Source organism: Mus caroli, unplaced genomic scaffold (genome assembly GCF_978045245.1).
Source record: "Mus caroli unplaced genomic scaffold, Mus_caroli_1 scaffold_7, whole genome shotgun sequence".
NCBI lineage: Eukaryota > Metazoa > Chordata > Mammalia > Rodentia > Muridae > Mus > Mus caroli.
In genome coordinates this window covers 123,957,054-123,970,256 of record NW_028227262.1, presented here as the reverse complement: position 1 = coordinate 123,970,256, position 13,203 = coordinate 123,957,054, and the positions used below count along the sequence as shown (strand labels likewise).

Below are 13,203 nucleotides of genomic sequence, written 5' to 3'. Positions count from 1 at the left end.
TGCTTTGGTTCAGTATTTGCTCACTATGACCTTTTAGAATGGTAACCTATTTCCTGTGCCATGATATTTTGGAGGTATGTGATTTGGAAGTATAGGGGATTTCAGTTAAGAGATTGCATTAATCTCAGAAGAGACTTTGAACTTTGGACTTTTAACATTGTTGAGACTATTATATACTATGGAGTCTTTTCAAGTTGGACTAAATGTATTGTACATTATGCTATGGCTAGGTAATGTGTTTTAATAAGTCTATGGGTAGCAAGGAGTGGAATGTGGTGGTTGAAATATGCTTCACCCATGAGAAGTGGCACTATTAGGTGTGGCCTTGTTGGAATAGTTGTGGACTTTTTTGAGGATGTGTGTCACTATGTAGGTGGGCTTTGAGGTCTCCTACTGCGCAACAACAGCCCTGGGTAGAAAGAGAGCCTCTCCTGTCTATTTGCAGATGACAGTGTCCCTTTGGCTAGCTTTGGATCAAGATGTAGAACACTCAAGTCCTTCTCTAGCACTATGTCTGCCTGGATGCTGCCATCCTTCCCGCTATGCCGATAATGGATGAAATTTAACAACTAACTACTGATGAGTCAAGCTCAAAATAGGTAAGAAAATTAAAAACTTTTTATGATTGTATGAAAATGAAAACACAACATATTTAAAGTTATAGAACATAATGAAAGCAGTTCTAAGAGCCAAGTTTATAGCACTAACTGCCTATATTAAAAAAACTGAATAAATTTAATATAAGTAATATACAGACGCACTTGAAAGCTCTAGAAAAACAAAAGAGGATGTGGAAAAGAAATAATCAGGGTCAGAATTAAAATCAGTTTCACCCAGTTACAAACTGTACAACCTACAACAGAAACCCTCCTACGATACAAACCAGTTCAATAGAGGCTCAGATGTTATAGGGTAGCTAACCACTTCTAAAAACTGGGCTTACGACTGAGCATCACTCAGCCTCATCACAGAAGCTGCTTCTTGCACTTGATGTTAGTCAATGAAGTGATCTGTAAGTGGAGAAGATGCAAGGAGGTGAGAGTCTTTAGAGCATGTAAGGAGCCGTCCTCACACTCGCCATTACAAGATGGCGCTGATAGCACTGACACCCGTGTTCTAAGTAGTAAACAAGCAAGCTGCGCATGTGCCGGGGTAGCTTTCCACGCCATGTGCTCTGCCTTTCCCGTGACGACAACTCCGGCCGATGGGCTGCAGCCAATCAGGGAGCGACACGTCCGAGGCGGAGGACATTCCTCCAAAAAAGGGAGAGGGCTCCGCCATTTCTCTCTCTCTCTCTCTGGCTCTCTCTCTGGCTCCCTTCTCCACTGGCTCCTGATGGGGTAAGCAATAAAGCTTGTGCTGCAGAAGATTCCGGTTGCCCTGAGCGTGCTCTTACCAGGGGAACAAAAGCGGCGGGCAATAAGAGCACTCATGCTTAAATAGGATGTCCTTTATCACACTGTTTCTTTACAGCCTCAGGGACCAATGCAGGAGAGAAGACAGAAGGATAGTAAAATCAAGAGGTGGTGATGATTCTAAAGAAAGGCTTCTTTCAGATGCACAAGGACTGATGCTCACATGAACTCATAGAGACTGTCATAACATGCACATGACATACACAGGTTCAAAGCAGAGTAAATCCCAGCTCTGAAAAGGGGAAGTGGACAGAAAGCTCTTCCCTAACCAAGAAGTTAATTTTAACTATACCTGATAGAAAAGGGAAAATCAGCTTTCACCAATGGAGTTTCACATGGTATATTAACAGCTCTAGGACAGGTCCTGTATTGTTCAGAGCCTAGCACAACAGACTTTGTTTTGTTGCTGCTGTTGTTTTTGTGCAGTGTATGTTTTGTTATTTTTTTGCATTGTTAACTTTCTATTTAGTTTATATGTTTTGATTTGCTGTCCTTTTTTCTAGAGAGAGAGAGAGAGAGAGAGAGAGAGAGAGAGAGAGAGAGAGAGAGAACGAGAACATGAAGTTGGGTAGACAGGAATGTGGGGACAAATACAGGAGTAGTTAGGGAAAAGAATATGATATAAATATATTGTATGAAAACATTTAAAGACAGCAGAGGTAGAGATAGAAGTATAGTTCAGTGGTATAATCTGCCTAACAGGTGAAAGTGTGGGTTTGATTTTTTTCAGCAAGACAATGAGGAAAAACAAACAAACAAGGCCTTACCCAACCTGAGGAACAGGCTTGCAAAGTAACCTAATAAATATCTAAGTTATGTTTTTCAAAAAGGGATATAAAATACTCACTTTTTCAGCTGATCCACACAAGGGCTTGTATCTGGCAAAACCCGAATGCCCCGACCATAACTGGTCCCTCCGTGGAGATGGAACTCCAGCCTTAATGATTCAGAACTGCTGGTTTCTGCATTTCCAGGCTGAAGTTTTGTATGGAGGCTATAGATTCTAAGAAAGCATCCAACCTACAAAAAGATCATTTAGAAATCTCATTGTAGAATAAAAGGGATTAATTAAACAATTTCTGACATTTGAAAATTTCACAATCAATAGGAGGCAATAACCAAGGACATAACAACCAGGGACACTGTCCAAGCAGAGACAACACTGGATGCAGGACAGCACTGTGACTATTATCAGCTATGTGGATATGAAACCTGTACATATTACACAACATAAGCAGGCCCATTTCAGAGGTCTACCAGTTAAAATATAGTAAAGGTAGTTAAGATTAAAATGAAATTCTATTTGATAATATTTGGAAAAGAACTTGTCTGAACTGGTCTGAAATAATATTAAAAATGTGACATAAAATGCCCTTACTATGACACATTAGAAAAAAAGATTAATCATGTAGTTTCATCAAAATAACATAATAGACTTTACTTCACAGGTTAGTTTTCCTGCTAGGCAGAGAAATGCTCTCGAGCCCTCTCATGCTGGTATTATATGTATGTCTGTACCACCATATGCTTTCCCATAAAGCACAAAGTCTATAGAAAGTCAAATTTTGGTAAGCAGTTGTATGTTTATCACAACCTTGTAAAACACATTATGTGAACTCAAATATGGGATTAAACCAGAATTTTGAACTAACTATTCTTTGTCATTGTCAGCTATTTTTCTAAATTTAGTCAAATCCTCTTTAACTAGAGAACTGAAGATTTTTCTCAATGAAGAATTCAAATAAGAAAACATATTAGGGTATTTAAAGACACTAATAAGACCAAGTGCTGTTGTATTGCTTCTAGTATCAGCTATGGGGGAAAGGCAGTTTGTGCCTGTATTTTCAAACACAGCCCAGGCAACCCCATTTTAATAAAATAAATAAAACTAAGACATTCACATCTATCCAAAGGGACAAACTAACTACAAAATATAAACTGTATATATTTTTATGTAGTCTTATGAGCAAAAAGGAATGAAAAAGAGGAAATTCAATTTATTTGCATATAAACAGTATTCCTGAGTATGTGATGAGAAGTCATCTTTCTCCTTTTCCCCACAAACTCAGTACAGTTGTAATAACATTAGAAAACAAGCATCAAAGGGCAGGGTTGAAATGGGGTTGCGGGAGAGAGGGAGGTAGGAAGGGGAAAGGAGAGAAAAAGAGAAGGGTAAGCAAGTGAGTGAGGGTTGCACTCTAACCCTCCTTGTTAACCTTTAGTGCTGGCGGAGCAAAGGCAGGAGAGAGGAAGTGAGCAAGAAACAGCCACGCTTGCAGCACTACTCCTTCCCCTCCACAGATGTTTCTTCTCCATCCTGGTGGATGTTCTGAAGAGGGTAGGCAGGAGGAGGGAGCCAGCCTATCTTCCCCACATGCCTTTACCTGCTTCTTCTACATCAGACGTGGAAAAGGCAAGACAGAAGTTTGGGGAAAATTTGTAAAAACTCAAGAGAAATATGTACTTTTCTGTGGACTCTAAAGTGAGATACTAGAATAATAGATATTAAAATGGCTACTTTGTAAGTGTCTTGGGATGTTTATCACGTCTGCCTTTTTATTTATTTATTAGTACAGCATTTCTATAGCACAGATGTTGATAACCTTCAAAGGACTAGAATGAAACCTGAGGCACAGGGAAACGATCTACATTAGCTAAGCTATCTGAAACACAATTTCATTTACATTAAAATTTAAACTTAAGGAGTTTCAGCCAGACACTTCGGGGTCTTCCATGACATCCGACATCTACATATTCCAAAAATGTGTATGGAAGAAAAAGCCAAGATCATTCCGAAGAGCAGGATGTGGGGCAAGGTGGAAGTAGAATGAACACTCTAAGGAGGATACTGAGCACAGCTACGTGCTAGAGAAAGAGAGGGAACCTGAACTGCAGAGACTGAGCTCAGCAAGGGCTTAAGAAGGTCGCATGTGCAGCTCTATTGGGAACAACTGTGGCAAACTCTTCAGGAGAGAATGGAAATGGGGAGTGTGCTACTTATTCCGTCTTCCTCACTACACTGCAGCGGCATACAGCATGTACAGACTGTGCTTACTTCTCTAAACAGATCACAAGAGTCAGCATGACAAACTGTTATTATTACAAACGCCTTCTGGAGGCAGTACTGGATTGTTCTATAGCTTGACTAAAGATTATGAAATGTGTCTGATGATCTATTATGTTAAAAAACTTGTTTAATCTTGTTACTAATACAATATTTTTCCCGAATGTACAAGCTAAAGAATTACAATAAAAAACATAAAGGTGTAGCCTAATCTGTAACAAAGGTTTATTTAATAAGTAGATAAGCACCTACAATATATAACTAGAAAGAAATCACAATGCCAGTATTAAAGAGTATTCTCCAATTTTTGCTTAAAAAGTAGGTACAGTGCAATGTTTTTATTTTCTCCTATAGCTAACTATAATTAGTAGGCCACTAAATGACAAAGTGTGATATGACTACATATGTTTTATGCTGTTGTAAGAATTGCAGCATGGTAAGAGCACACTGTTTATGGAGGTCGATATCATGCTTCCTAACAAAGTCATCATTAAAAGCACTTTTCCTGCTCCGATACAACAAGTTATGAAATTATCCCATGCATGCTGGTGTGAACATCTGTCTTGAAGTGCCGAGAATAAGGTAGCCGCATCAATGACACATGACTGAAGACTTCTGATTGACTTGTGAGAAAATGAATAAAACTTGTCCCAAGGAAGATTACATAGTTATATCACACCCAGAGAAGCCTTTGCATCCTGATACAGACCTGCAAAGGCTATAGTGCTACGATGTCCATGAGAGAAAAGACGAGCCATCTATTTTCTTACTTATGTGTGCTCACATCACCCTCTAGTGGACCATGCAGAGGATACATGCAGAGGATATGACATTATGACTAAAAACCCATTTACAATACTGTTGGACTGCTAAACCAGCAGATGGTCTTTAATCCTCCCTGCCCTCCCCGGAGAGCCTTTGCAATGAGCTAGTTGAGATTTAAGCAAGAGAAGCAAGCAGGGCAGGCAGAGGAACCTGTGGAGCTAAGGCAGTAGCACAGGGAAAGAGAAGGGATTTCAAATGATCCAAAGATCAAAGCAGACAATGGAGCAGAGTAAAAGTGCACACCCTTTCTCCTCATTAAAGAATCAACCCTTCCTGCGTATCATGAAAACTTTCACATTTACACGGATGGTTATTACTGTTTCCAATCTGTGTAGACAGAATCTTCAGAGAAAAATTCAAAAGTCTATCTTCAAAAGTATTTTTCCCAAGTCCAGGGGTGCCTGCACGCACATACTCGTGTCTAAACGATAAGATGACATAGTCACAAGCCCTGGCCCTACCCTTCACGCTGTTTACTGATCTGAGTGAGCTAAAGACATTCTGTAACACAGTATGAGAGTGCCAGTGTTTTCTGCTCTAGGACATTTGTTTAACAAAAGGCAACAGCACTGAGCTGCACACATACGGTTTTATTTCTGTGTTTTCTCTTTTTATGGATAGGTTGAAATGATCTACAGCTAAGATCATTTCCTTTCAGTGTTTACTAAACCTGGAAAAAGACAATGCAGCTTGATCTTGTGAATGCCTTACTTTGTCACATAAAATGGAATGAAGCAGCAGCTCTTCTCTCTTGAGATAATATCCAAGTCACTCTGCATATTGTTATTCACGATAGTGTTATCTACTACCAGAGAATTTAAAAATATATAGGTAAAAATTAACAGAAAGTATTCTCTACCATTTATGAATATAAATTTTTACTAAAAACTGCCAAATTTCCATGGACAGTAAGAAAGGCCTATACAATATACGAAACACATTCAAATTAACTGTGTGTGCTAGAGGTGGTATAATACTTAAGACATAGTCCATGTCTACACTCTATCAAAACAATTCAGAACGTCTTAAGAAATGAAGTTAGAGAGCTGGAACTGGAGTGAGAACCTTAGTCACGTGCCTATCACAGAGCTACTTGACTTCACTGGGACAGACCTGTGAGGTCAATGTCCAATGTCTGCTGGACACAGTGACCTGTGATGACTGGGGACCTCAGTGTGTACTTTCCCACAACCATGCAGGAATAGAGACTTCTTTCTGGCTGTCTGGAACCTGGTGGTTCACGGAATAGGAGCTGCAGAATAAGCACTGGCAGGACCCAGAGCAGATGCTGCAGATTCTGCTTTCAGATAATCAGACTGTGCTCCGGCAGCTATCAATAACTCAAAATCTATTTTTGGAAAAACGGATGAGCAAAAAAGAATTCAAGGAGATTCTAAACAAAATATGTGGCCTGAAGATATTTCCTATATTGAATGTGAAATTTTGTTTCCTACAATAACTTGAAAACTTTAACAATACAAAATATTTTGCTTCATACAAATTAAGGAATGATGAAAATTCACGTATTCCCATTGCTTCTAGTCCTCTAAGCTACTTACAAGTGGACATTACAAATGAAAAATAGTATTAGCAGATTTACGTATACATGTTGTCCAGATGCTACCCATTTAAATAAAATAATTTGTCATTAATATTATGTTGGAGATGCATACTGCTTTAGAGATGGCTTTCTAATGGTTAAAACCTGAAGCTCAGGCACCATTTCAAAACCAGGGGTATGAAGACATAAGTGCCAGAGACACGGTTGCTATGAGATTGTGTTTCCTAGAAATATTGGTGAAGAATGTGACTACTTTCTGCTCTTGTCTAAAAACCCATAAAGTCATACCAGCAAGGCTTGCAAAGTATGGTCTGAACCAGGGTGATATCAATAGGCATGCTAACATGGAAAAAGAAAGCTGACAAGGTCTGAAAGTCAGAGGAAGATCTACAGACAACCAAGGAATTTGGATAGCAGGAGAAACAGTCTTCCACAGGGAAGAAGGCATCAACTGGTTATCTAATACTGTGCTGGTTTGAATGAAAATGATCCATATAGTCCCATAGGGAGTGGCACTACTTAGGAGGTGTGGCATTGTTGGAATAGTTATGGCCTTCTTAGAGGAAATGTGTCACTATGGGTGGCTTTGAGGTTTTAGAAGCTATAGTCAGTCCAGTGGCTCATACTCTCTTCCTGCTACCTGATGCTCCCGACATAGAACTCTCAGCAACTTCTCCAACATATGCCTGCCTGTGTAGCAACATGCTTTCTTCCATGATAATAATGAATTAATTCTCTGAACCTGTAAGCCAACTCCAATGAAATGTTTTCCTTTATAAGATTTGACATAGTCATGTTGTCTCTTCACAGCAATAGAAACTCTGTAAGACAGATGTTGGTACCAGGGACTAAGGGTTTGCTGTGATAGGCCAAACAATGATTTTATTTCGAGGAATGTAGACTTTGGAACTTTGGGTTAGGGAAGTGGTAAAATGCTTTAAGTGTAGCTTAACAGGCAATACTAGTAAGAACATGGAAGACGGGGTGGTGTAGGTGATCTGAACTGTGGGGACCCAGCTCAGGGAGAATAATATTAATATATGGCCTAGAGATCATTCTTCTGATATTTTGGTGAAGAATATGACTACTTTCTACTCTTGTCTAAAAAAATCTGCATAAGGCGAAATGGAAGAGCTATCAACTAACTAAAAGGATTAAAGAAAAGCTTATGACCAGGCACAGTAATGCACACCTTCAATCCCAGCACTTGCAAGGCAGAATCTGGTCTACCAAGTGAGCTCTATGACAGCCACGCTTAGGCAGTGGAGGAAATCATAAAACAGAAAACTGCTGAAGATACAATGCAGTGAGGGAGCCATGTTTCAGTCCCAGCAAGCAGCAGTGACTGGCAGCTTTAGACCAGGGAAGAAGACTGGGGTTCTGACATATCCTCTCTATAGCTCAGGAAAGCTGCTGAGATAGGCATACAGCACAGGTGTCCCTGCACATAGGCATACAAGGCTACTGTGTGAAACTTTGAAAGTAAAGTCTGGACTGTCTTGGAGACCACAAGATGCTGAAGATACCAGAGCAGTGATACCTGATAAGGAGGATGGCCAACAGGGAGTCAAAGCCGCCTAGGAGAGTAAAGTGGATGCAATCAACAAAGCTGAAAGGAGATGGAGATCTGAAGAGTGCTTTGACATCAGACAAGGAATAGAGTTCAGAGTTTGTTTTCAGTCTTGCTTTGGTATAGTATTTCCTCATTATGTTCTCTTTCTTCTGTGTTGGTAATGTCTATTCCATGCCTTAGTATGTTGGAAGTATATAATTTCCTTTTTGCTTTTGAATTTATAGATGATTAATTGTTTAGTCTTCCATGAGTCTGAGAAGACACTCTGGACTTTAAATGGGGTTGAGAATGTGATAGACTATGGGGTCTTTTAAAGCTGGATTGAATGCACTTCTGCATTATGATATGACTATAAGCCTATGGGGGCCAGGGAGTGGAATATTGCGGTTTGAATGAAAATAGCCCATATAGGCCCATAGGGCGTGGCACTATTAGGAGGTGTAGCCTTGTTGGAGTAGGAGTGACCTTGTGGGGAAGAAGGGTGTCACTGGAGGGAGTGGGCTCTGAGGTTTCAGAAGCCAGGCCTAGAGGCTCACTCTTCTTGCTGCCTGCTGATCCAGACACAGAAATCTTGGCTCCTTCCAAGCTCCTTCAGAGTCCCCATGCTTTCTGTCATATTGATAATAGGCTAAAACCTCTGAACCTTAAACCCACTCCCAATGAGATGTTTTACTTTGTAAGAGTTGCCGTGGTCACGGTGTTCTTCCCAGCAACAGAAACCCTAACTAAGACAAATACCAAAAGGCAACTCTGAAAACATATATGCAAGTAACATTTATAAGGATGGAACAGATACTGTTTATATATTTAGAAAATACACACACACACACACACACACACACACAGACACACACACACACACACACAAAGCAGAAAAGGCCATGTAATTTTAAAGGCAGCAAGGACTAGAGAGTACATGAAAGGGGTTGGAAGGAGAGGAGAACAAGAGTTAATCATGCAATTATATCCACAAGGAAAAAAAATTTTAAAATGTGTGTGTGTGTATCATATTCAAAGTTTTTAAATTTAATTTAGATATTCATTTTGTAAGTTAAATCTTGAAGATAAATTAATCTGAAATTAATTTCTATACACCAAATATTACTTACAAACAATATATACAAAACTAAAAAGGATATAAAAAACAAAAGAATAAGCATCTGTCTACTTAACATCACCTCGATGGATCTTGCCACTTGAACATGGTTATCGTAGACTAGAATGTCCACCACCAGACTCTGTAGCCGTTCAATGTGACTCAAGTCACCTTCAAAAGTGAGATCTTGTGTGGAGACTCTCCAAGAGGGAGGCACAGTCTGGGTCCCATCCCATACCTGCCGTGGAAAGTAAAGTAAAGCTCAGTGCTCTTTATCCACAAACAGTGGGCAAGCGTAACATGAATCGCTGTATGTTGTTAAGTATCTAGTACCTTAAAACGGTGTATAGCCATCTGAGATTGTAAGAGGAGCAATTATGAACTACTGGTGATAAGCAGAAAAATGTGAAGATACAAAAAACGAAAAAGTCACTGTATGATACCAAATAAAATATTAACTAGCCGTGGGCTTTGGATTTTTTCTATCCTGTTCTCCAATACCACACCCCTTCTCCCCCTACTCTCCTCTCCCTCTCTTTATCTCCTCCACTATACCCATCAGCTCTGAGTATGTATGGCTTCTGGTTACTAGAAAAAACAAAGATATAAGGCAAACTAAGGAAAAAGAAAACATTAAAATAATCAGATTATACCTGCTTCAAACTGAATATGAAGAAATCAGAAGATGCTTAAAGAAATTTGAACTTAAAATTATTTTTTAGCATCTACATTGTATGAACAGAGTAATAGAGAAACAGTGGGATAATGCTTTGTTTAAAGATTTTTGAGGGCAGGAAAGATGGTCACAACTGATAGTGCATGTAGCTGTTACAGAAGATATTACTTTCATTTCCTCCACCAATGTCAGGCATCTTACAACTGACTGTAACTCCATCTTTAGGGGATCTAAGACACTTTCCTGGCATTACCAGACATCTGTATAAACGTACACATACCCTTATACAGATAATTAAAAATAAAGCCTAGATCAGCCTGGCTTGTGTACGTGACTGTGGGGGATTTGCTTTTAACTGTTGATTGAGGCAGGAAGGCTCCGTCCACAGAGAGCAACATCATCCTTAGGAATGCTGTCCTGAACCAAGTAAGAAAGCTAACTGAGTATAAACCGCTCCATAAGCCAGCAAACAAGTACCATCCTTCATGACTTCTGCAACACGACCTGGGCTGGCACGGAGTATGATACTGGAATATGATGCTTTAAGTTCTCGCTTGAGCGCCCTTCCTGACTGCCCTCTGGACTGCGATGTGTAGGCATATGTCAAATTGCTCTTCCCTTCCCTAGGTTAATTTGGGTTAAGGTGTCTTATCAAAGCAACAGAAATGATACTACAATACATAACTACTAAATAAACCTGAAATCGATTACTACAAAAGGGACCAAGATTACGATTGTACTGAAAGGAAAAGATTACATTGCAAACTAGTAAGTGTAACTTAGAATAATGTCCATTTTCCTGTTTTTAATATTTGATTTAAAATTATTTTTGATGAATAAGAAAATCAGTCATCATTCTATTCCCTCAAAGTAGTTAAGAGCAAAGATTGCCATTCATTGTTCGCAGGCTAGTTTCCCTACCTTATTAAGCACACGTTCGGCATACAGATGTAGACGTGTTACTAAACAGACTACTACTAAAGTTTCTCTTAGGAAGTTTAAGTCTACAGTTGCACTGTATAGTCCTAGAACATTCTAGCCTACAAAAATAGTTTACCCAGTCAATTACTACAGGATTTTTTTCTTTCCAGGTTTTGACTATATATAAGGTAAACTATTATTTCAAGTATATTTTTTCATACACTTAAAATGAGAAATTCATGAAAACAATTTTAAATGATTTACAAAGATTTTTAGACATATTAAGCTGTCCTGAAGAGAGCCTTGCTAATTTTCTTATAATTATTTCTCAATGCTGAATTTAAAATAAATTCCTTGATCTTATTAAGACCTGCTAGTGTTCAAGCATGGACTGGGAGGGGCTTACCACGCTGCAGCCCCTGACACTTGCAGTCAATAGCTTCTGGAGGAAGAAGGGTCATTGTCTTTGGGAGTGCCATCATTGGTGGGTTTTCTATGTCCCAGTGAATGGACTCACATTCAAGGATATACTGGCAAAACTAAATGATCTTAGCGAGTTATTGAAAACCAAACAAAAACAAAAAAAGGAAAGGAAAAGGCATGAAAGTGTGAATGAGATGCTCTGTGGGATGGATGAGGAGATAAAGGGAGAAATCGGAGGTGGATATAATATTTTATTGTATACATTTATGAAATTCTCAAAGAGTACAACTAAAAAGACAATATTATAATAAACCTTTTCCCCAAGGTTAGCCCATCAGATAATAGATTATCTACTAAAATGGGCTACAGGCATATATTAGTTCTTTAGAAAAAATATGCATTTTTGACTGTATCAGCTACAGGGTAGTAACAGCCAAACAGTCAACAGGTACTGTCTGCAAAGAGCCAGTGCTTTCGTTCTTAGTAATGTTTAATGTTTAATAAATGGCAATGTGTTAAGGTCGTCACATTGCCTAGGGAACATAAGTGATTTGTTTAAGATTCTTTCTAACTGTAGATGACTTTATGTTTGTTTGGTTTAGCTTTATTTTATTTTATTTTTTTGAGACAGGGTTTCTCTGTGTAGCCCTGGCTGTCCTGGAACTCATTTTGTAGACCAGGCTGGCCTCGAACTCAGAAATCTGCCTGCCTCTGTCTCCTGAGTGCTGGGATTAAAGGCGTGCGCCACCATGCCTGGCTGGTTTAGCTTTATTTACTTGATGTACTTAACTTTCTTTAAAATAAGATTTTATTTCTATGCTTTGTTCATATAAAGCTGTCAACTTCAAAAACGTGGTATTTTATTCAGTGATTTCTATTTTCACTGTTCCTTTAAAATGTCCCAGCAGTAACCGCAATGCTAGTCCCTGTCTTGTCTAAGGACTATGACACTGTATTTCTCATCTAATTATTCCAAATAGAGACAACAGAGAATTAAACAAGGATCTCAGCCAAGGAGGTGCTGCTGAGCCCCCTCTACCATACGGCCAAGCAAGGAGGAAGATGAAGTAACTTCCTTCCCTAGGTTTCCGTGGTGGAGGAGTAAATGAAGATTTCATAGTGTTTATGGGACTGCATTTTTTTCTTCCTTGCTGATGTAAAAACAAAACAAAGATACCACCAAACATTTTAAGGTTATTTATGCCCATTCCCATGAACTAGGCAGTGAAAGACATGGGGACAAAGTCGGCCATCATTGGGAAGAGAGGCCCCTTGGTCTTGCAAACTTTATATGCCCCATTACAGAGGAACGCCAGGGCCAAGAAGTGGGAGTGGGTGGGTAGGGGAGCAGGGCGGGGGGAGGGTATAGGGGACTTTTGGGATAGCATTTGAAATGTAAATGAAGAAAATATCTAATAAAAATTGAAAAAATAAAAATAAAAGGAAGTTAATGGATAACAATAGAGGTGACTTTTTTTGTTTGTTTGTTTTTTGTTTGTTTGGCTGTGGATTTTTTGTTTTGTTTTGTTTTGTGTTGTTTGTTTTTGAAACAGGATTTTTCTCTATAGCCCTGGCTTTCCTGGAACTCACTCTGTAAACCAGGCTGGCCTCAAACTCAGAAATCTGCCTGCCTCTGCTTCTGCCTCTGC

At 39.2% G+C, this 13,203-nt stretch overlaps 1 protein-coding gene across 4 annotated transcripts in view; it reads right to left on the bottom strand.

Moving 5' to 3' along the window:
• Positions 1-13,203, bottom strand: part of Pot1 (protection of telomeres 1) — a 68,415-nt gene that overhangs the window by 19,485 nt on the left and 35,727 nt on the right. For all 4 annotated transcript variants that reach the window (XR_015047693.1, XM_021164848.3, XM_029478636.2 and 1 more), the window contains 2 exons: positions 9,617-9,772; positions 2,263-2,435 (listed from right to left, as the gene is read on the bottom strand). Coding sequence is in view for 3 of the 4 variants with exons in the window: in XM_021164848.3 (XP_021020507.1) it covers positions 2,263-2,435; positions 9,617-9,772 (329 nt within the window). In the remaining variant the exon portion in view is untranslated. The remainder of the gene's footprint in view (positions 1-2,262; positions 2,436-9,616; positions 9,773-13,203) is intronic.